Here is a 22,108-nt window from a genome sequence, read left to right as displayed (position 1 = left end):
ATATGTGGGAGAGGCAGGGCTGTCAGAGTAAGAGGTGAATGGGTAAAGGGAGGAGAGAGGGGAAACTACTGAGCTTCATGCTCTGGGTTGGTGTCTCTGCCCCCCATTTTGGAAATGGGAGGGGACAGGAATTCCCTGACAGAGTGTTCCTAGTATACTGTGTCTCACTGAAGGTAGAATAGATGGCACTCATAATGTAAATGTGTGTATTAACTCATCCCAAATCTCTTTATGCATTATATATGTCTAGCCCCATGGAATTACAGCAACTGACTGATATCTCAGCCTCTGCAAAATGGTGTTGGTGGGGAGAGGGAATTTTGACAGTGACACTGGGGAGAAGTTCCTGTTAGCAAAGGCACTAGACTCCTTACTGGCCATGGACAGCCAAGGGAAATATAGCTTTTAAGGCCTGATTTAGAAAATCCACACAGTTAACTGCATGAAATTCAGTGCATCCACCTTGAGGATGAAGGTGTGAGCCAGCTCTGTCTATATTTGGACTGATGGCTCCAGGGAGAGTAAATATTTCAAAACGGATGTTTAGAACACTAAGCCATGGCGTCCAACAGCATGAATGGTCCATTGCTCTTGTGGGTACTTTCTCTCATTTTCTTTTTAAATTGACCTCTCTCTTTACAGAAAATGTTTTTGCCAGTGCTCCCCAATCCCTTCTCTGTTGCTATAGCCTGAGAATTTCCCATTGACTCAAGGCTCTGTGGAAGGCAGCAGACATAGGCTATAAAGAAGAATATTTGTATTTCTCCTATGTAGCTTTCTACTCCTCCAAGCTCCAATAATATATCTGTGTAAATATTTATTATTACTTAAAAGAATTGCATAGCATTTCTTATTAACCCTCACAAGTGGTATATGCAACTATTGATAACCCCATTTGACAGGCGAGAAACAAGGAGGTTGATGTTATGAAGGTCACAACAAATTGTCATGTCTAAGTCTGTTGGCTCATAGGTAAGGCCTAACCCACACTGCTGTCCAGAAAGTAATTCACTATTTCCTTTTTATCTATAAAATGGGCCTAATAATATTTTGTCCATTATCTGTAGTTCTAACGGCACTAGACAAAGGTCTGTGGGCACACATCAGTAGTTTAGACAGCATGACAAAATACATTGTCATTTGGAAGCAATTTTTCTGATAAGTGATGTTGTCTAGGGCATGAGACATGAGTCTTTCACATTAGAGATCTTCTGTGCTTTGCTACAAAGTTCCTATGTGACCTCGAGCAAGTCACTTAACCTCTCTGGATCTCAGTTACGTCTGTTGTATAAGGGAAATAATATTTGCTTGCTTCCTTGAGGAGCAGTATGAGGCTTTATTTAATAAGAGGTACAGGTGTTGAGAGTAGTCATGGAGGAGATGGGTACAAAACTGAGGACTCAGTCCTCTCTCTACATTCTCTTATGCCAAAGGACAATAGTTTTGGAATATGAGGGGGAAAATTGGTCCCTGAGTATTTCAGGAAAAAAAGAAACAGTAAATAGCTAAGTTAGCTACAGTTATGCTGTGCTGAGCTGTGAGTTTAATGATGAAAGCCCATGCCAGAATGTTCTGTGTACGCACTAAGTGATTTTTCACCAGGTTGCAGCTTAGTCAAACCCAAGCCAATTTTCACTGGACCACTCAAGGACCCCTTAGTGAGGGTTATTTTTATACTAAAATTAAAGCCCAGATTCTGAAACCTTTACTCAGGGTGAATGGTATCTTACTGTCCAAGTAAACCCATTCAAATTACATTAATTTTTTGTGTGTGGAGTAAAATGCTACTCAGCATGAGTAAGGGAAACAGAATCTGACACTAAGATTTTTACCCCCATCCATTTGTTTTGATGCAAGAGGTGTTTTGTTTTTTTTAAAACATATTTTTTTAATAATGTAGAAAATTGTTTCCTACCTTCTCCACATATTTCCAAATGGATTAAATGTTGTTGCTCAAATTTTCAAAATAAAATAATAATTAATAAGAAAATCTCCTTCAAGCAGATTGTAAGCATGGCAAATTTCAGCCCAACAAGTAATTTTTAGGTTGAGTGACCAAAAAAGTTGCTAAGAATGGAAACGTATGCAACCTTAGTTACAAGGGTCAATGCTCTTCCCCCTCTCTTTATATAAACATATGTACATAGCTTAACTGAAAATATCAAATTTATTTTTCCAAATTAGCCATGACCTTTCAGACATCATAAGAAGCAGAGTCATGAATGAAGTTCTGCAGGCATGCTTAATGAATAAAAATACCTTTGATATTTTCTTTTAAGCCATGTAATATCCAATTTATATAAAGCCTCTTAACGATAATTTAAGACGTAACTTGTGCATGGCCATTCCTAGCTCTCTGAATATGTTCTTGTACATCCAATTTCTTAGTTGTTTGGATGGGATACAATCAGACTTCAAAATGAATAAAACTAATTTGAAAGTTGAATGTCAGTATGTGATTTAAACATTTATTTTGATGATCATCTTTGAAAACAACATTATTTATTATCTTTATTTTATCAAGGTGAAAATAAATGTAATATGATAGGAAATTTTATAAACTCAGTTTCATGTTGATGAATATATAATGTAACAAATAAATATTAAAAAGCTTACTGTTATGCTTACGACACAGAGTGGGGTCCACAGAGAAATTGTCGATTAAAAACTTACTGATGTACTGATATTATTACTAATGTGGCTGAAATTATTTTTGATGCTTTTTCCCCCCATTATACTGTACCCTTTGATAGTCAAATACTATCTGGTATAGCTTCCTTGCTGATTGATAATTCAGTGCTAAATTTGTAATGCAAACAATTGGCTGAAATAGGATCTGCCAATTTTAATTCCTTTTGGCCTCCCTCCAGAAACAAAACAAAACACATCACCTTGCCTCTTTCAACTTCTCCTTGGAAACAGCAGGCTGTTGATATGATTGCCATTGCTTGCCCCGTAAGGCTCATTTGCACCCCAGGATTTTTTTTTGGTGGCTGATGTGGCTCCTTCCTGAGGGGATTGCGAACACATGAGGCCAGATCTTCAGCTGGTGTCAAGTGATGTAACTCCAGGTCACACCAACTCAGTGCTCTCAGTTCCACTGACTTCAGTTGGGAACTTTGCAGGATCAGGCCTATGCTGAACAACAGCCTCCTTCTTCCAAGTTAGAATGTTATGGAGTCTATCTCTCCTCTCTCTCTCTATGACTATGCCTACACTGCAAATTAGAGGTGTGATTACCCTGCCTGTGTACATGTACTTGCGCTAGCTCTCATCGAGCTAGCATGAGTATAAGTAGTGCAGTTGAGGCAGCATGGGCGGCTGAGACGTGCCGTATACATACCCTCTGATTTCAGGTAGGTTTGTACTCAGCAAGGTTCAGCTGTGCCTCTGCTTCTCACAGCACTGTAGCTACACTGCTATATGGACTTGAACTAGCTGTGCATGAAGTGGGGAATCACACCCCTACTGAGTAGAGTAGACGTAGCCTGTGTGTATAAAATAGTGGGAAAAGGGGATTCTTTTTTTCTATGGTGCATAGATTTAAAATTTGCATGTTATATTGAAGAGATGGAGGAATGATGACTAGAAGAATCTTTTTTAAATATACTAAATTAAAATGACTTATGTGTAACAGTAGAGTGCACCATATTCAAGTCCATAGATACAGACAAAGAGAGTTGATCTGGAAATCTTCAGAATTCAGGAGGAGGAGGAGGTGCTGAGGAGAACAAATGACATTATAAGCACAGATGCTGTGTGGGTTGATGATTTTTTTTCCTAGAGTCAAAAAGCCAAAAGTTCACGTTATATTTATATACATAATCTAGCTGCCAGATGGCTTCCACTTATAATCCCGTTTCCCTCCTTCTCCTTCTCTTTTTTTGTAGGGAAATAGACAGGGTTTTGTTTCCGAATAGGAGTCACTATGCAAAGTATTGTGTACACATAGCGTTGCCATCCATAATTGTTGACATTAAAGTGTTCTGTGTTTTTTAAGGGCAATGGTGTTTTTAGTGAATCTTTGAGACCTATCAAAGAAATATTATTTGTGGGTGGCTAGAGAGGGAGAAGAAATTAATACAGTTCTAGGCTTGACATTGTCTGTACTCTCTTGCAATTCCTTTCTACAAAAAATCTGGAGATATGTAAATTGAGTTTGTTTGGAAATGAAATATACAAGGAATATTCTATTCTGTGTAGGTGAACATGCTGATTCAAGGACTGTCATTATCATAATTGTAGATTTTTATCACAGAATTACGATCAAAGTTTTCCATCAGTATATTTGGTATTGGACTTTAGAGTGTGAAACTGAAGCTACAAGAATTCCTTCCATGATATCTGTTCTTTATATGGGGAATGTGTCTCTGTCAGTATTTCATCATAACAGGAATGAGAGAAGAGGATCTGCCTGATTCTTAATATAATGTCAATTTATATTGACTGCAATTTAGAGTGGTGCCTGCACCCCCCCCCCCCCAAAAAAAAAAAAAAAGGCATTTCCTCTGTGTGTAATATCCACTGTCTGATGCAAATTTAAGAAGAGGAATTTCTTATATGTAGTGTATGTCATGCAAAAGGTATGTTAGCTTTGCCATTAAAGATACACATTAAAGGAGAGCAGCAAAGGGGAACTGGATGGCTCATGGGACTGTGAATGAGATCTGAAACTTTTCATATGTAGGTTGTCCTTATAAGTCTGGTTAGCATTAGTAGTGATAAAGTTGTTGGTATAGGTTATCAGTTGTAAGTAAAAGGAATTGGTAGTTTTCTTCCAGTGCATAGTAAACAAATGTCCACATGGTATAAAACCAAACACTTCCCTTAGTCTAGTGCTGAAGAAAGCACTGCATTGTTTAGCAAATGAGAATTTCTTTCTGTTGCTGTTTCCTCTGCAGTATCTGTTTAACTTCATCTGGAAGTTGTTGAGGAGTAAGGATTTGACGGTTTTATTCTCCACGTCTATTGAGCACTTGTGTTGGCCTTTCCAATAATACAGAATGAGCCAAATGCATCCCAATCTTAATATTTCTGCTATACTTTAAACCAGACAGTAATATTTACAAACACTTTATCTCTGTCACACATATTTATCAAGGGGGTTTTGCCTGTTGATCATGTCGTAGGAAAATGGTTCATTCATAATGTCAGAAGTGCCAGGGACACTTGCTTGTACAGTAGTCTTGTGGCTTTTGTAAATACTTTTCGTCAAATGCTAGAAACAAGAGGTCCATTGCTTGTTCAACATTTTATGTTGCTTGTCTCTTCTTCCCAGGCAGGATTTCCTGGACTTTGGCTCAGAAATGATCCCAATTCTTTTTTTCTTTTTACTTTGTTAATAGCTTCCTGAACAGCAGGTCTAAACAGTAGAAGAAAATGCTCTTTACTCTCCATTTCCCCAACCAAAATAGATCTCCCACAGAGCTTTAAGAAAACATGCAGTGACGTGTTAGAATTTTAACATGCACTGACTTTTAGGAATACAAACACAGCATAAAGTACACCTGAAGTTCCTGGTGATGTTGCTTAGAACCAGGACTGAATTCTCTATTAAGTGCAGCGATTTTGAAAAGAAGGGATGAAGTAACCGCTGGGACTTCACATGAAATTTTAAAAGCAGAAATAGCCTGCTATAAGTGTGCTGCAGGCAAAGAATCCCAAGAATGTAATAAGGACACAGAGAAACCATTCAAATGCATTAGTTTTGTACCAGTTGACTAATTTCTCATAAGTATTTTTGTTCACTGTCAGGGGACACATGAAGCCAGCACTGAACTAGATAAGGGAAAATCTGAGACTCCTCAAAAGGAGACAGTATTACTAATGAGAGCATCATAGATACACCACTCAGTATTGCTGGGGCTGGCACTCCCTTCCTGAACCCGTGTGGAGGGAAAGGTGGGGTGGAGGACCATGGCAGCCCACTGGCTAGCATGCTGCAGAGATTTCCTAGCAGAAACCTACTGGCTAGGAGGAGAGCATTCTGTGGGGCAATGGCTGCTCCATGGCTCTTCCCTTGAAAGTCCCCCTCTTAATGTGTGGCACCCCAACTGCACAAAGTTGCCACGGGGGCTTGCAGGGGATCAGTGGTGATTGGTGAGCTATTCACAATTAATTATTTGCATTACAGTAGTGGCTATGGCTGCATCTGAGATCTGTTGTGGTTGGTGCTGCAGAGTAAGCAGCAAAGAGCAATAAAGCTCACAATCTAAACAAAGGCTTGTTATCCCCATGTGACAGATGGGGAAACAGGCAAGGAGATTAAATGACTTGTTCAAGGCCACACAGTGAGTTTGTGTCAGAGTGAGAAATTGAACCCAGGTCTTCTGAGTTTAACTGCAAAACGATCACTGTCCTTCTCTAATAAAATAATCATAATAAGTTGATTTGATTAGTACTTGTGTCCCCTTCACCGGGATCTGGGATCGTGCCTCATAGGCTGCTGGCTTCATATGTTTCACGATAACCACTGGAGTTCTGATGGGAAATCTTTGAAAGAGTTATTGATGCTGGAAACAGTAGTAACTCCCCTCCATGGCTTCTGCCCTCCTTAAGGTCTACTACTGGGAGCAGGGGTGTCAGCCAATATTAGAATTACACCTTTTGACAGAAGAGCAAAGAGCAGGCCTTCCTAGGTATCAGTTATACAAACTGGAAGGGAGACGATAATTGTAACTGCCTCTCTAAATACTTAGATAACCAACTCCAAGCACGTGTAAGCACACCATGGGAAAAATATTGTTCGAATAAATGATACAATGGATATTTTTGATGATTGATCCTGCATGAATTTTTAAATGCTTGATAAATAACACCATTTTTCTTTTAGTTGATGTCCATCTGTGTGTTGGGTGTTTCTGCTTGGATGAGAGACTACCTGAATAATGTCCTCACTTTAACTGCAGAAACAAGGTAAACTTTCTTCCTTAAACCTAATTATCCATGTAGCTGAATGATGGTGTTACAGTTTATCAAATTTAGTGGGGTTTCCTAGTTAAATTTTCTATGCTGCATCTGAGAACCCCTCAGTTAATACACATTTTAGCACACAATGTGATGTTTTTTGAATCACTGGAATCAGAGATGGTGTCAGAGGACACATCTGCCTGTAGTGCCCCCTCCTGGCCAAATTCTCTGGCATCCTGCCTCCATTTCCCCTTCATAGGTTCTCAGGCATGATCCACAAAGGCTTATGTCTATTAACAAACCACTCCAAGAAGCGAGTTTATTAACATGAAATGAAACCCAAAGCAAAGTCTCTTTGATCTCTTCCCCCTCATCTCCCACTGGGCAGAGCCCCCTCCTTCCTGAGGTCTGACCGGCTCTAAGCCGTGCACTGGACTCAGTTATCAGCTCTTCTTAGGATCTGCAGCTTCACTCTGCTCCCCAGCTTCCTCTTTCTGTTTCCCTCTTTATAACGCCAACATGGGTTCCCTTAATGCCCAACTGGGCAGCAGGTAGCCAGTCCCCCTCTCTCTCCCAAGCCTTTCTATGCCCAAAGGTAGCTCTGTGGTCATCTTTTGGTCAAATTATCCAGCCAAGTGGGCACTACTACTTCTTCTGCAGACATCAGAAAGTCTGGCAAATCTCTGTTGTTACCCTTTGTGGATACCCTGCTCGCAAACAATATAACCAAAGGTTATCTAGCACTGTGCCCAATACACTTTATATGACTCATGTAGTTACCAAGAATTCTTGGCATCTCATAATTTATAACATGCCAGACATTCTGAATGTCCAGTCTTTGGGCTATCTGTGGAATAGTCAAGCAAGTCAGGCTGTTACCCTGGTTACTTTTATGTAATGCTGTTTCATGACCTTTTTGGGAAGAGCATCCATAATATTGAGCTTCCTCTTGGGGTTTCCAATAACTAATCTTTTGATTGCCTTACCTGAGGCTTTTAGGATTCTTCTTAACTGAACCCACTTCTGTTCTTCCTCCATCCACATTGTTTTGTTAATGTTTTATGTTTTCCTCGGTCAAGTCACTGGTTTCCTTTCCCCATCTCCTCTTCCTCAAGGATTTGCTCTTTCATTTTCAGAGCGGGGCAGCTTGGATCTTCAGTCAACAGATGGACCTCCTGGCTGAATCCTTCTTCTTTTCCCTGTCCTTTGAGGCCATTCGTCTCATCTTCTATCTGTTTCAGCTTAGTGCTGACGCTTATCTTCTGGTGCATATCCTTCTACAGTTTGCTGATTTTCTCATCCAGCTCTGTTCACTCTTTCATCTTCCATAAAATTTTACCTGCAGCTTTTGGAGCTGGACTTCTTTCCTCTGCTTGTGCTCTGATTCTCCTTTGTCCTGCAGAAGCATCTTCACCTCTTCGGAAAGTTCCATATGCTCGTTCTCCAGAACCTACTTTGTCTCCTCATGGTTTGTTTTCACCTGCTCAGTTTGTTTCAGATGCTCTACCAGCTCCTTCACAGTTTGTGAATGTTTCTACCTCAGCTTCTGGATTTGTGCCTCATCATCTAGGGTCATCATCAGAAAAGTCAGTTCTGGTTACTGCTTTCACCTTAGTTCCCGTTGTGCAGTTGTGGAGTCTATTGTGTCTTTTGGCTCTGTTTTCAGTGCCTCCAGCTCACCCAGAAGCAGGACCTGAGGGAGTTTTTATTTCTGGCTACACTCTGACTCCAGGTCTCCCTGAAGTTCAGTGACCTGAGATTCCAGCTTGTGGATTTCCTGCTGGTCTATGTTCTTCTGGGCTGCTCCTTCTGCCACCTTAGTCAAGGCTCCTTGTAGTTTCTCCTCTTTCTCAGCCAGTTGTCTCTCGAGTTCTGTGATCAGAGGCTGCAGCTCAGTATTCTGGTTGTGCAGCTTGGTGGAATTCCCCCTCAAGCTTTCAAGTTATCTCCAACTCTGGCATCTGCTTTTTTCCATGAAGCAGGCACTCTGACAGAGTTGTGACCATGGCTTTGTGCCCGTTCTTGAGTTTAGTGAGACTCTTAGACTTCTCCTGGGTGTCTGTTGTAGCCTTCTCCAACTATAGCTTCTATCTGGCACTTTCTTCTGTGTTTGTACCACAGAGTATCCAAGCCCCATTATACCCATGGGCAGTGTTTTGGACTGGCTCCCAGTGTGCTTCTTCTTGAAGTAGGGATCTCAAATCCAAAGCATTGATGCCTTTAGCTTGTAAAAGTTTTCTTACCTTTTTAAGGACTGCCTCTAGTTGTTAGGTTGGCTGAGCAATGGGAGTGAACCAATCCATAGCCTGGGAGCACCTCCATCTTATTTCCTGGATCTGAGCCTCATGAACCTTCATCCTGCCATCCGGTTTCTGCCAGAGAGCCTTCATCTGGTTCTGTAGTTTGTAGAGGTAATTAGTGCTTGTATCAGGGATCTGGTTATCAGCATTTTCCTAAACTTTCAGATCCTGTGTAACAAATTCCACCCTTTCTTTGACAACCCCAGTCAGGGAATTCTGCTGTCACTCAGAGCATCTCACTGGGATTTTCTTCAAAATCATTTCAGGCCCCTGCATCTTGTTTGGTTCCTGGACAGTTGGCTGAACTCTTGGGCCATTCCTCCAGCAGCTTCCTCAGCTGCTTCCTTCCTCAGCATTTTGAGCAGTATTCCTCTTCAGCTTCATTCTGTCCCCCACCTTCCTCTTCCTGTTTCCTCTTTACAAGGCCCATGTGCCTTCCCTTAAGCCAAATTGGGCAGCAGGCAATCAGCCACAGGTGCACTGGACCCTGCTCCCTCTTAAAGGGGCCAGTCACCCTGTGACAGATGGGAAAAGACCGGTTAAGTAATTCCCCCCCCTTATCTAATCCCTTTTTGATCTCTCTGCGTCTCTTTATTGCTTGTTTGGGCTACTACCTTGCAAGTATATTAAACTAGAGTATATTTTGACTGCTTCACTCAGTGTTAGTGAATTATTATAATACTGAATTCACTAACACTGAGTGAAGCAGTCAAAATATACTCTAGTTTAATATACTTGCAGGGTAGTAGCCCAAACAAACAATAAAGAGACGCAGAGAGATCAAAAAGGGATTCGGTAAGGGGGGGAAATTGCTTAACAGGTCTTTTCCCATCTGTCACAGGATATATTCTATTACTGTAACACCTGGAATATATAATATATTCCATTACTGTAGCACCTGGAAGCCCCAGTCAGGGATCAGGACCCAAGAGCTAGGTGCTATACAAACACACAACAAAAAATCTCTGCCCCAAAGAGCAACACTCTAAGTATCCAATCTTCCATAACTTGGAAGAATCATAGGACTTTAAATAATTTCCATGATCCCAGACTGCTAACACATTTTAAATTATGTAGCAAACAGTAAATGTTGTTTGCTTTTTAGACTATAATATTATTATTTTACACTTAGGTGCTTTGATTTTGGGGTAGTACTTTATTATTTTAATTCTGGGTTGTATTTGATTTCAGAGTGGAGGAGGCTGTCATTTTGACTTATTTTCCTGTGGTCCATCCAGTCATGATTGCAGTCTGCTGTTTCCTTATCATTGTGGGGATGTTGGGGTACTGTGGAACAGTGAAAAGAAACCTCTTGCTTCTTGTATGGGTATGTTTTCACCTTCAAAAACAGTTAACTTCTATTTTAATTAAGCAAGGAAGAAAAATGTTCGCAATCCCTGCCCCTAGATGAACGTCCTATCTTGTGATTATTTTTTTAATCTTTTTTAGTTATGATGTCAGTGTTGTATTATAATTGCAAAGCTCACTGCAGGAAAGAATTAATCATACCAGGGCTTGTTTTCACTACTGGGGAGATCGATGCTGCTGCAATTGATGCAGCAGGTGTCGATTTAGCAGGTCTAGTGAAGACCTGCTAAATCGACAGCAGAGCGCTCTCCAGTCGACTCCACTACTCCAGCTCTCCAAGAAGAATAAGGTAAGTCAACCGAGAGCGTCTCTTGTTGACACAGCTCAGTGAAGACATTGGGGTAAGTCGACCTAAGGTACGTAGCTGGAGTAGTGTAATTTAGGTCGATTTACCACCGTAGTGAAGACAAGCCCCCTGGGTGCACTAAGTTATGATTGAAAGGCAAGCAATGTGAATTGCAAAAACCTAATTGATGATAGTAGTGGAGGAATCATTCAGAAAAATTCTAGTACTAATCAGTGCAGGAGAATGAGTCTGAGTGATCTGAAACAAACCCTTATATTCTAGGCCTGACTTTTAGAACTAACTTTTTAATTAACCTGGCTTCTACTTCTACACCCACAATCAATTGTAGGCACAAATAACAGCATTTATATGTCTAACTAGCTGATTTGCGACTGTGAGGTTTGAATTCTATTATCTGTATCTGGAATTTGTATTTGACGTTATCATTGAAAGTTCTGTAGCACTAATATTTATTGTGTTCTGCTAGTTGCAACAGTAGCAAGCACCATTTGTCCTCTGCTGTATTTCTTAAAATCTTAGTATTGGGATTATTGTTTCACGATTCTGTATTTTAAGAGAAATGCTCATTTTAGCCTACAGTAATAGAATAGGAATACATTTTAAAAAAACAAAAATCTATTTCCCGGCTTGATTTTGCACCATCAAAGTCAATGGGAGCAGTAAATTACAGATTTACTAGTTCTGGCAGGAAAGTGATAAAAAGAGATTTCTGTAATTTGTGACTGCATAATTACTTTGTGAATTATATTATTTATATGGGGAGACAGTCTTTCGTAGCTTTTTCTAGGCGGAGCTAACTCTCAAGCATTAGTTATTGCATTAGATGAATTTATAAAATAAAGGGGTAAAGCATTTTTATTTTATGTAAACAGAAAAGTTGTTGACATCATGAGACCCTTTAGGTTTTTATTACATTGTCAAATTATACTTTTGCCAGAGTTTTTAAGATTTTTTTATATATAAAAAACACTTTTATTGTATGAAAAAAATCACTAATTGCTATGATTTTAAGACAAAAATGAAGGTAAATACACTATGAAGCCCTGTTAATTGTCATTTTATATTTGGCTGCAAATTTGAAAAAAATCCTTTTCATTTTTTTCAGAATTAACAAACAAAAAAACAAAAAAAACCCTGGCAACATAGGAGGTGCAACATTTTATTTAAAATGCCAACTGAGAAGAAGAAGAAATGGTTATAGTTTTTAATACAATCTGGAAACAAATTAATTTAATGTGTATTAAGCAGTCAAATCACATTAAATCAAAACAAAATATTCCTACAGCTTAACTTGCAATATTTTACTCTCAAGAGCCTGGGAACTGGCTCTTGCTGACCAGACTGATAAGCAAAAAATAAATGATATCTTCTTAAGTATGCCACACTCTTTGACTAATTGTTAAATAAGCAGAGTGCTGTTGTACTGCAGAGATGCGCAGCCATAAATCAATATTCCATTCATCAAACTAATCAGAAAAGTGATGTATCAACAGAACAAGCTTTTGAAAAACCAGATTAAGTGAAAGATAAGGAAAGAAACCAGGTGTAATACATTAACAGCCTTCTCTGTCATGCTTTTATTTTTCCTTTCAAGATACACAAACGGCTAAAATGACTAAACCCAAAAATGTTTGGAACCAAGGCCTGAAATTCTTAGGCAACGTGTTTTTAATTGAATGTTTTTTAAAAAATCTAATAACATTTAAGAATCTTAAAATTTAGATTCCCCCAAAAATGAATACAATAATACAACTGAATAAGTAAAACTTTTTAATGAAGAGCCAATCTAGCAATCATTAGTAAATTTGTACCACTCTGAGCGAATTGCAGTCATTTGTTCTTAAAATTCTACTTGTAGTTAAATATTTGAAAGCTTTTCAGCTTAATATGAGCTAGACACATAAACTGAACTGACATGTTTACCCTGCTTAATAACAACAGAATGTAACCACAAGATCATAATTTATCATCTTCTGTAGCTTACGTGTGATCACTTGACAGTGATCTAAACTGCGAAAACTTTAAGTTGGTTAAAATGGAGTTTGGACTGTTTATGTAGATTTGATCTATTAAGAGTTTATATGTTTACATATGCATATGCAATCTCTGCTCTTTCTCGGGGTGTATATACTATATACATTTGCTTAATTTAACTCTGAAACTTAGTCTCTAGTATCTCTTGTTGATCTGACTGTTATGTAGATATAACTTTTATTTTTTAATTTAAATTGTCTTTAGTATTTATATTCATGAAGGTTAGTGGACTGTGTGACTGAAGATGTCTGTTATAAAGATACCATGTGCATTATGAGCAGCTGTAATGTAAATTTCTTTGCTCTCTGTTAATAATGACCAAAGCCCTGAGTGGAGATCAATACTTTTAATGATTCAGGATTTCTATCACCTCTCTTGAGGATTTCTCCTAATCAGAGATTGCCTATTGTGATAGTATCTGTGTGGTGTTTGTAGAATGGCCTGTTTACCGCTAGGCAGTGAGATGAGACTACTAAATTAATTTCAGTTAGGTTTGATTGCTGCCCATAAGATGAAACAGCCAGTTATTTACTATAGCATTCAGCTGATGCAGTTTAACAGCACTAGTCCTATAATGCAAGCCTTGGCACAATGAAAGAACCATCTTTTATACTGTGAATTTAAATCAGTGCCATTCTAAAATTAAACAGATATTACTAAGCAAGTCCAGTCATTCACAATTTAGTGCAATACAACTTTGTTGTATAGCCTGTTTCCTTTGTAATTTCAGTATAGGAGCAAATGTAAGAGGTAAAGGCAAATGAGAAACAATGTTAACAATTTAGGGCCCCAATCCTGAAGGATACAGTGTGACTTTAACTTTTATTGATGCCAATGGGAATTGAAGCACTGATCGCTTACTAGAGTAGCCCCTAAGAGAGCAGACTAGTTTCCTGCGTAATGTAGAATGAAAGATGCTGGCATTTAAAGATTTAGGTCTGAATCACACTGTTGCTGGATCTGGTTATGAAAAAACACTTGAAAGGCATACGATTTAAAAAAATACTCAAGTTGATAAATTCATGGGAGGAGAATATCAGGATGCTCTAGTATGCGTAAGGCACATAGATTTCACTAATTTTTCATTTTTCAACTTTACAGGTCTTCTTCTAAACTAACTTACGCCTCATGTAAGAATTACTTTTGTGTTTAAGTTAAAAACGAAAATCGTCTATTTCTCTTCCATATGACCTAAACTGAAAAGGAGATTTTCAAAGGCACAAAAAACATTTAGGTGCCTAACTTCCCAAGTCTTTCACCTAACTGCCCTTTGTGCCTGGAAACTCGCCCTCTGAAATGATGGAGCCCAAATTGTGGGTGGTGGTGGTTGTTGTTGTTTGTTTTTAAAGAGAGGGGAGGGATAAAGAAAGGGAATACTGCTAATAAGGTACTAGATTTATAAGTGGGAAAACCTTTAAATAGGCAAATTTAATTAATGCATCTGACACTTATGCAAGATTATATCAATTTGGATAGCATTAGTGGCACAATCTTTACATATAAAAATTAAAATCTTCTTTATTTTTCAGCTAAAACAATATAAATGTGTTTCCCTTCAATATCAAGCATTCAGGTCATCTTTTTTTTTTTTTTTCTTGAGTACAAGGAATATATTTTCCAGTACAATGATTCTCTGCGTTTCCTATTGTTTGTATTGTAATGTCCCTTTACCAGCATTCAAGGTTACTGATCTTGAAAACAAATTCATTTTTCCATATGATTATTTTGCAGGATGGTCCCATGGGTAGGGAGCTAGCCCAGGGCTCTGGAGATCTGGTTCAGTCCTCTGCCCATTTTTGTTATTCTGCTCTAGACTCTCTCCAATTTGTCCTTCCTAATTGAAATACTTTGCATTTATCAGTATTGAATTTCATTTCATTGATTTCAGACTAATTCTCTAATTTGTCAAGGTTGTTTTGAAATTCGAATCCTGTCCTCCAGAGTACTTGCAGTCCCTCCCAGCTTGGTGTCATCTAAAATTTTATAAGCTTACTCTCTACTCCATTATCCTAGTCATTAATGAAAATACTGAATAGTATCAAACCCAGGATTGACTCCTGTGGGACCCCACTACATATGCCCTCCCAGTTTAACAGCAAACCATTGATAACTACTCTTTGAGCTCAGTCTTGCAAACAGTTGTGCACCCACCGTATACTAATTTCATCTAGACCACTTTTCCCTAAGTTGTTTGAGAATGTCATGTGGGACTGTGTCAAAAGCCTGACTAAATTAATGAAAGGAAAAGCTGTTGGAAAGATTTTGATAGATATTAGGGTTAATCTGTTTGCTGATAGCATTTGTCACAAAAATGGTGGGAAAATAAATATTGTTTGGAGGATAAACATAGTAAGACATTCTCTGTGCAGACAAAACACTTGTTTAACAGTATGTTTTTAACTCAGCTATGATAGAACCAGGATATAATCTGTTTTACCCCTATCCACACCAGCCAGACCAAGCTGTGTAAGAGTTGGGGTGAACAACAAATGAGTTTAACCATTGTTAAACTAAGTTGTTGTGTAGATGCAGCCAAATGTGCAAGGATAGCAGATAAGCTCCAAGGATTTATATTTCTCAGTAGAATTGTATTCTATATTGGTTTTTATACCAGACTTATCACTGTAGTATCTGAGCACTTAGCACCTTAAGAGAAACTGTAGACATTACTTGACAAACACAGCCGGAGTGTGAACCAGTGTTTTATGTTGCTTACTTTGGAACAGGTTCTTTTACATCCATACAATCCCATTTAAGTCGGTTGGGATGCTTGGGTGTTAGAGGATTGAATTTGACTGTTTGTTACAATGTAAGAAGTCTACTGTAACAACAAATGTGGCTTTCTCTGGAAGGAAATCTTGTTCTCTATGGAATACGAGTTACAAAAATCTATAGCAACACCTGGCTCTTTGCGGCTCTCCTTGCTCCTGCCAGCATGGGTTAGTGAGAGAGTCAGCCTCTTGATAATTGAACTTGAGTCTGTCTTGTGGCAGCAGGTATTGCTGTAGTTATAGAGGAATCTATTGTGACCCAAGTACAGTATTAACAAAATCACAGCTGCTCCATTACCTTGTATAAATATTTGGCACAGGAATTTTGTTATTTACAAACTCCAAGTATTTCATTATTATTAACCAGCCAGTGAAAAAGAAAAAAGAAATAACTGACAGAGGTACTTAGCATTGGGTCTGTAGAGTTTAGCATTAGACAGAGCAAAGACTGGAGTTCATTGTTTTCTGATACCATGGCTTTCATCAGCTTGTTGTTTATTAAAACTCATGGTGCCTAATGTGTAGCTGGGGAAGTAAGGGGCAAACAATTTTGTAAATGTCTCTCAAAATGTATTCTCCAGTGTTTTAAACTATAAACTTACTTTTGTGGTTAACGCATTGTACATTTCTCAAGCAAGTTGGCCTATCTTTTTGAAAGATGGATTTAAGTGTTTTTGATTGTTGTAGTATAATATTTATGGGAAGCCAGATCTGCACCGATATTTTTAAATTCAGATTAAAATAAGGATTATTTGTATTTGAGAAATATATATACATATATATGGAGCTTTTACTGGTTTTGGATTTTTTAAGTCCTACTTTTCTTTTACTAATTTTTTCCTTAAAAATTTGCAACATAGTTTTTATTTTAAACCCCTGTTGTTAGATACTTGTTACTTGCTGAAACAATTAACATTTTCCATATGAGGCCTCTAAGATGAAGTTTTTGAGGTGATGTTTGAGTGAATAGAGTTCAGATATTTTTGTATTAGAATAGGGTGGAGAGTTAATCTATTTCCTGTTCTGACCAGTGTTTTTCATCCAAATAACTCGCATGGGTGGATTTTGACAAGTTAAACAGCAACACTGAAGTGACCTCATTGCATAACCTCACCACAGGGTAAAAGCTCATCTGTCCAGAGATCGAGCTTTCTCGGGGGCTGGCCTGAGATTGTGGGATGAATTACCACGAGAACTAAGGATCATCACAAATGTCACTACCTTCTGTTCTAAGTGCAAGGCACATTTCTTTGTTCTTGCCTTCATAAACACATAACAACGTACGTGTGTGTGTGTGTGTGTGTGTGCGCACGCGCGCAAGCATGTATCACAAATGGTAGAAAGTGCTGAGCATCTTATGGAACTACTGGGAATCACAGCAACTACAAGTATATAGGATACAGATGATGATACACTAGAGCTGTTTCAGTCACCCATATGGAACCATCCAAAGAGAACTGCATCTGGATCATCAGGGGTAGCCACAAAGACTTCATTGCCAGAACCATGTGAGAAGGTTGGCTAAACCAGATGGAGACATCAGGGTGCCAGCAAGGGAAATATCTGGGTTAGGTTAGCTTAAAGACATGAACGACAGAAGATATTGTGGGATCCAATTCTGAAAGGGTGCTCAGTACCTCCGTCTCAATACCCATTGAAGCTGGGGAATGAGGATGCTCAGCATTCTGTAGCACTGGAAAAGTAACTGTATGGCAAGGTAGGGATTACTTTTCTGCACAGAGCTTTGACTGTGCAGTGCTGCTGGCATAACTCCTGCCCCTCGATCAGTAAGAGTAGGCAGCTAACATAAGGAGCTGCATACTCTCGTGGCCCATCTCCCACCCTTTCCAGAGGAGCAGGCGTGCAGCTGGTGGGAGTGCCCAAATCCTCCTGTGAGTGATCGGGATTGATGCAAGTGCATATGCTCCATTCATCCCACCTCTTACAACTAACATCAGCCTTGAACACTCTGTTACATAGTGCATGGGCAGAGCTGATGCTCTAGGTCAGGACCCTATTGCCCAGGCTGTCAGAGAGGGAAGAGCCATCCAGTAACCACTGATAGTCAGATGGCACTGCAGGAAAATGGCTCCTAACTATGGCAGCAGGGATGACTGTGTGATATGGCCACCAGCACAGAGGCAGTTGTACATCACACTGGACTTCTCAGTACATCCGTGCCATAGCAAACAGCCACACGCCTGTCTGTTGGTATTGGAAATGGCTGCACTTTCCACCTTGTGTTTCTATCAGCAGTGTATAGTGTGGTTCTAGCTTTGGACACTTTGAGTCACTGTGACAACTATTTGTAAACTGTGGCGGCGGGCCCAGAAAAGCCAGGTGAGTGGGGATATTTTGTCTGCCCTATGTGATATGCTTATCGTCCCCTGTAACAGTAGATTTAGAAGGACTCAGGGTCTAGGTCTGTGTCTAGCCTGGTAATTAGAGCAGAGTGAATAACTGATTTATTTTTTTGGTTCGCTGACCATTCTGAAAATTAAAAAAAATATATATTTTGGGTTGACCTGAAAACAAAAATGTCCAAAATTTTTGGTGCGTCAAAAAGTCTAAAAAAAGGTTTTAGGTCAAATGACACATTTAGTTCAACCCCAAGCAAAACGTTTTGTTTAGACTTTTGAGCATTTTTAAACTTTTAAATTTTTTTAAATAAAACCAAAGGACATTTTAGAATCAAAGTGGTTTCAAATTAAAAATTTGAAATGTTTTGATTTTTGGAAAATTCTTTTAATTTTTTTTTTTTGACCGAAACAATATTTGGCAAAACCACCATGAATTCAGTTTAATGTTTCTATATTACTGAATCGATATTTTGTGCCAAAAAAGTTTTGGTCAAAAAAATTCACCCAGCTCTATTGTTAGTACAACTCTGAGGCTGCAGTGAAGCTAGCTCCACTGCTCCAACTATGCATTCCTTTTGGCAAGTATGGAATGTGGAGTGATGTCCCCTCAGGCTGGCCACACCCTTTTTCCTGCCCAGCCTTGCCTTTTCCACCAGTTGCACAGAAAGACACACCTTTGAGCACATAGGGGCTGCACAGCTGGTTCTGCAACCCTGTGCTGATTGTGGAACAGCATTAAGTTTACTTATTTGTGGGAGACTTGCCTGGAATCAAGGAACATTTCAAGAACCTTGGGGGTGCATGGGGCAAAGGGCACCCTATATCAGTACTGAATTGGGTTGTTAATCAGGGAAAAGAGGCTTTTGTTGCTCAAAGAAGCATTTTTGTATGAATTGCCTTTGTGAAAAAGGAAAAACCTATTGAAAAGAATAATTTGATTCATTGGGTTGTGCATTAAAAGATGACTAGTTTTTAATACAGATCCTATGATACTGAAAGGGAAAGAGACATTATGCTGTAATTTCCTCATGGCAGGGGGACTGTCTTCAACTATGTCTTGTTGAATGCTTAAACCTGATCTTTCAGGGACACTTGTGCCTACATGAAGCGCCACTGACTTACAGTATCTGAGCTTTAGCTAGTGAATAATACTAAGTATTTGAAGGCATTAATCTAATTCCTAAGTGTTTATTAATTTCTTCCTTACCATAAGGGAGAGATGGTAAAGTAAATGTTGGTAACAGAACAAACTGATGTCTCACGGAAGAATATGAATGGGGGAAGCTGTTTACTCTTTATAATGAATTTTGTGTTAGTCTAATTAGAAAAATACACTCAATAATAACGGCAGAAGGACTAATCAGAAAAAGAACGTGGACAAATATATCTGAAAATTAAAAACACAGAGATACTGATCTAGCTACAGAAAAGTAGTTCTGAATTATAAGAAAATGAATGGTAATAGTGCAATAGAGTTGTGTAAAATTGAAAAAAAACAACTCCTCTTGTGTAGAATGAAGTGATTTTGAAAAGGACACAAGCTTTAAATGGTTATTTGTACATACTGATAGAACTTGGTAAACTGAGACATCTAAACTCTGCAGACATCAGATAATTTGGCTGTGGAAAGTATTTATTTTGAAGGACAGGATGGCACTCAGTGGCCTACGTTGTGAATTAGTAGTTTCAGTCCACTTCCTTGTTGATATGTGTCCCCATCACCCATTCAAAACATTGCCAAATTAACCACTAATCCCCTCAAAACAGGGTTGAGGACATAGCTGGGGCAGCATGGGAGAAGCTTTCACTGCAGGAATAGATAAACAGGGGACTTCAGTTTCCTAAGCTGTCAGTCTGACTCCTTTTACAAGTAATAAATCAATGTCTGAAAATTGTATCGGGGTGAATCCTTTCAATAGCCTCTATAGCTAATTAGTTCCAAACTATAACAAAGTAACAGTGACTGCAAGGTTTTTTTTTTACTAGACTTTTCATGGAAGGGGTCTGGTTCCCATTGGTAATCAAACACATTTTGTTGGTGGTCAAATGACGCAGACAGATGTCTGGATGGCTTGCAAAGGCTGATGGTTTCAGGCTGTTAGCCATTGGGAAATACTACACATAACCTCTTAGAATGTTTTGGCATCTGTTTCACATACCATGTACACCAGTCTTTGAGAGTTTCCCTTAAGGTTTCATTCTGCAGCTGCTTACCCTTGGAATCTCCTCTCAGCCCTTGTCCTTCTTTCTCAGCTCTTTCCTGTCATTGCTTCCATGTGGAACACATTGCCCAAAAAGGTGCTGTAAACAAGGCAGAGCCTCTGAGAAGGTCAGATATGCTGATTAGCTCCTTCAGTCTTTGTAGTGTTAGGGTTGCAGTTTTTCTGAAGCCTGAAAAACCTGGTGTCTCTCTTCTGGTGGGGAAAGCCACTTGGGAAAAGGAAAAAAAATATTGTAAAAACAGCAGATTTCATTAAATGAAACACAAAACACAGTGTGATTCACTAATAAACATACTTATTCCTCAAATAAAAAGGCACATATTCCCCAAAAATGGAAAACTTTTTCAAGATACCACCTGTTCTCCCCTCTCTTCAACACCCACTGACAGCTGACTCCATTCATTAGCACACTCCCTCTTCAATCACCCATGACTCCATCCATTCCCTGTTACCCCAGGAATCTAGATAGTTTTCTTATAGTTTGCTAATGGACAAGTTTCTTGTTCTCATCATTTCATGTGATGGGATACATTTAATCATTTGTGTAGGAGGCAAGATTGTAAGCCTTGTGATTCTGGCTTGCAAGGCAAGAGTTAAGATTGCAAATGGGGTGAGATTCTGACCTGCACCTATCAGAGGCACAGAACAGAACTTGTAGCCCAGGTATAAGGGGAGAAGGTTAAGTGAATTTAAGCCACCTTTGTGTGACCGTTTAATCTTGGGCTGTTCTGTGGCTCCTGGTGTGATTTAGACAGCCCTGGGGGCCTATATAAGGTGGTGTTTTCACTATGCAGCTAGCCCTGGCTTTTACCCAGGTGTTTTCTTCAACGCCTCTTCTTTCCACACACACAAACTCTGTCACCCAAGTTGGGAGGTGCATTCAACCCGTCTAGCTGGCAATGACTGGGGGTATACTCTAGAGCCCAGGTTCTGTTTTCACTTAGGCTGGTAACATGCCCACTTTACTTGGAGGACTATCAGCACTCCAGTGACTTACCCTGTGTCCTCACTGCAAATGGCTCAGCTTACTGCTGCAGAAAGAACCGTGGGATATAATGACACACATGGTTAGCAGTGTGGCTGCTAACACCCAGGCTAGGCTAACCCCACTGCTCAGACCGAGGCACCAATCACACAGGCTAACTCCGCAGGTATGAAGACATACCCTAAATCATGGCAGTCTCTTTGGGTCTCTCTTCCCATTCCCAGCCCAACATGGCACCACCCCCTCCATTGTTTGTGAGTGGGGGTCCTCAGAAGTCAGTTTGGTGGCTGTCTTACTCAGTACCTGTGCTGTGGGACTTGTCCCCTGGCAGAAGAGAAGGATTTGAGAAGCTGTTTACATGGCTCTTGCCTTTTACTGAGGGAAACTACCCCATGACACTTCCCTTTAAACTCTTTAGTTAGTTTCTTTTATTCACAGATTGAAATTAGAGCTTAATATTTCTATCTCAAAAATCTTTCAAATATGTTATATTCATGTAAATGGTTGAGACATGGTTCAAAATAAGAACAATAATCTGTAGCAATTCAGCAAAAACCCATTCAGTTGTTTGTTTTGTTTTAAATAAAATTGAAATCTTTCTCTCTCCTCTCTTCCCTTCCCTACCCCTCCCCCTCCCCCCAGCGCAATCTCCCTCCACAATCCTGCTTGACATACTTCAGTAATGGAGAGAAGAGTTTAGTCACCAGGGTTTCTACCTGTTGCCAGAAAAGCATAAACAAAAATCCTGGTATTGATGATGCTGTTCATTACGAGCATCATGGGGAATGTCCAAGACAAGTAGAAATCTGTAGAAGTATGAAGAATATATTCTGTGATGCCTCCTCTGAATAA

At 39.3% G+C, this 22,108-nt stretch overlaps 1 protein-coding gene across 4 annotated transcripts in view; it reads left to right on the top strand.

Moving 5' to 3' along the window:
• The window catches only part of TSPAN12 (tetraspanin 12), a 62,989-nt gene that overhangs the window by 10,116 nt on the left and 30,765 nt on the right, over window positions 1-22,108 (top strand). For 3 of the 4 annotated variants that reach the window (XM_037888938.2, XM_037888939.2, XM_043550102.1), the window contains exons 3-4: window positions 6,833-6,915; window positions 10,401-10,536. In XM_037888938.2, the coding sequence (XP_037744866.1) occupies window positions 6,833-6,915; window positions 10,401-10,536 (219 nt within the window). Of the gene's footprint in view, window positions 1-592; window positions 598-6,832; window positions 6,916-10,400; window positions 10,537-22,108 lie in introns of those variants that run through there. The other variant, XM_043550104.1, reaches the window with a different exon arrangement.

This window comes from Chelonia mydas, chromosome 1, assembly GCF_015237465.2.
Source record: "Chelonia mydas isolate rCheMyd1 chromosome 1, rCheMyd1.pri.v2, whole genome shotgun sequence".
Classification (NCBI taxonomy): Eukaryota; Metazoa; Chordata; order Testudines; family Cheloniidae; genus Chelonia; species Chelonia mydas.
This window is presented reverse-complemented; position numbering and strand designations above follow the sequence as displayed.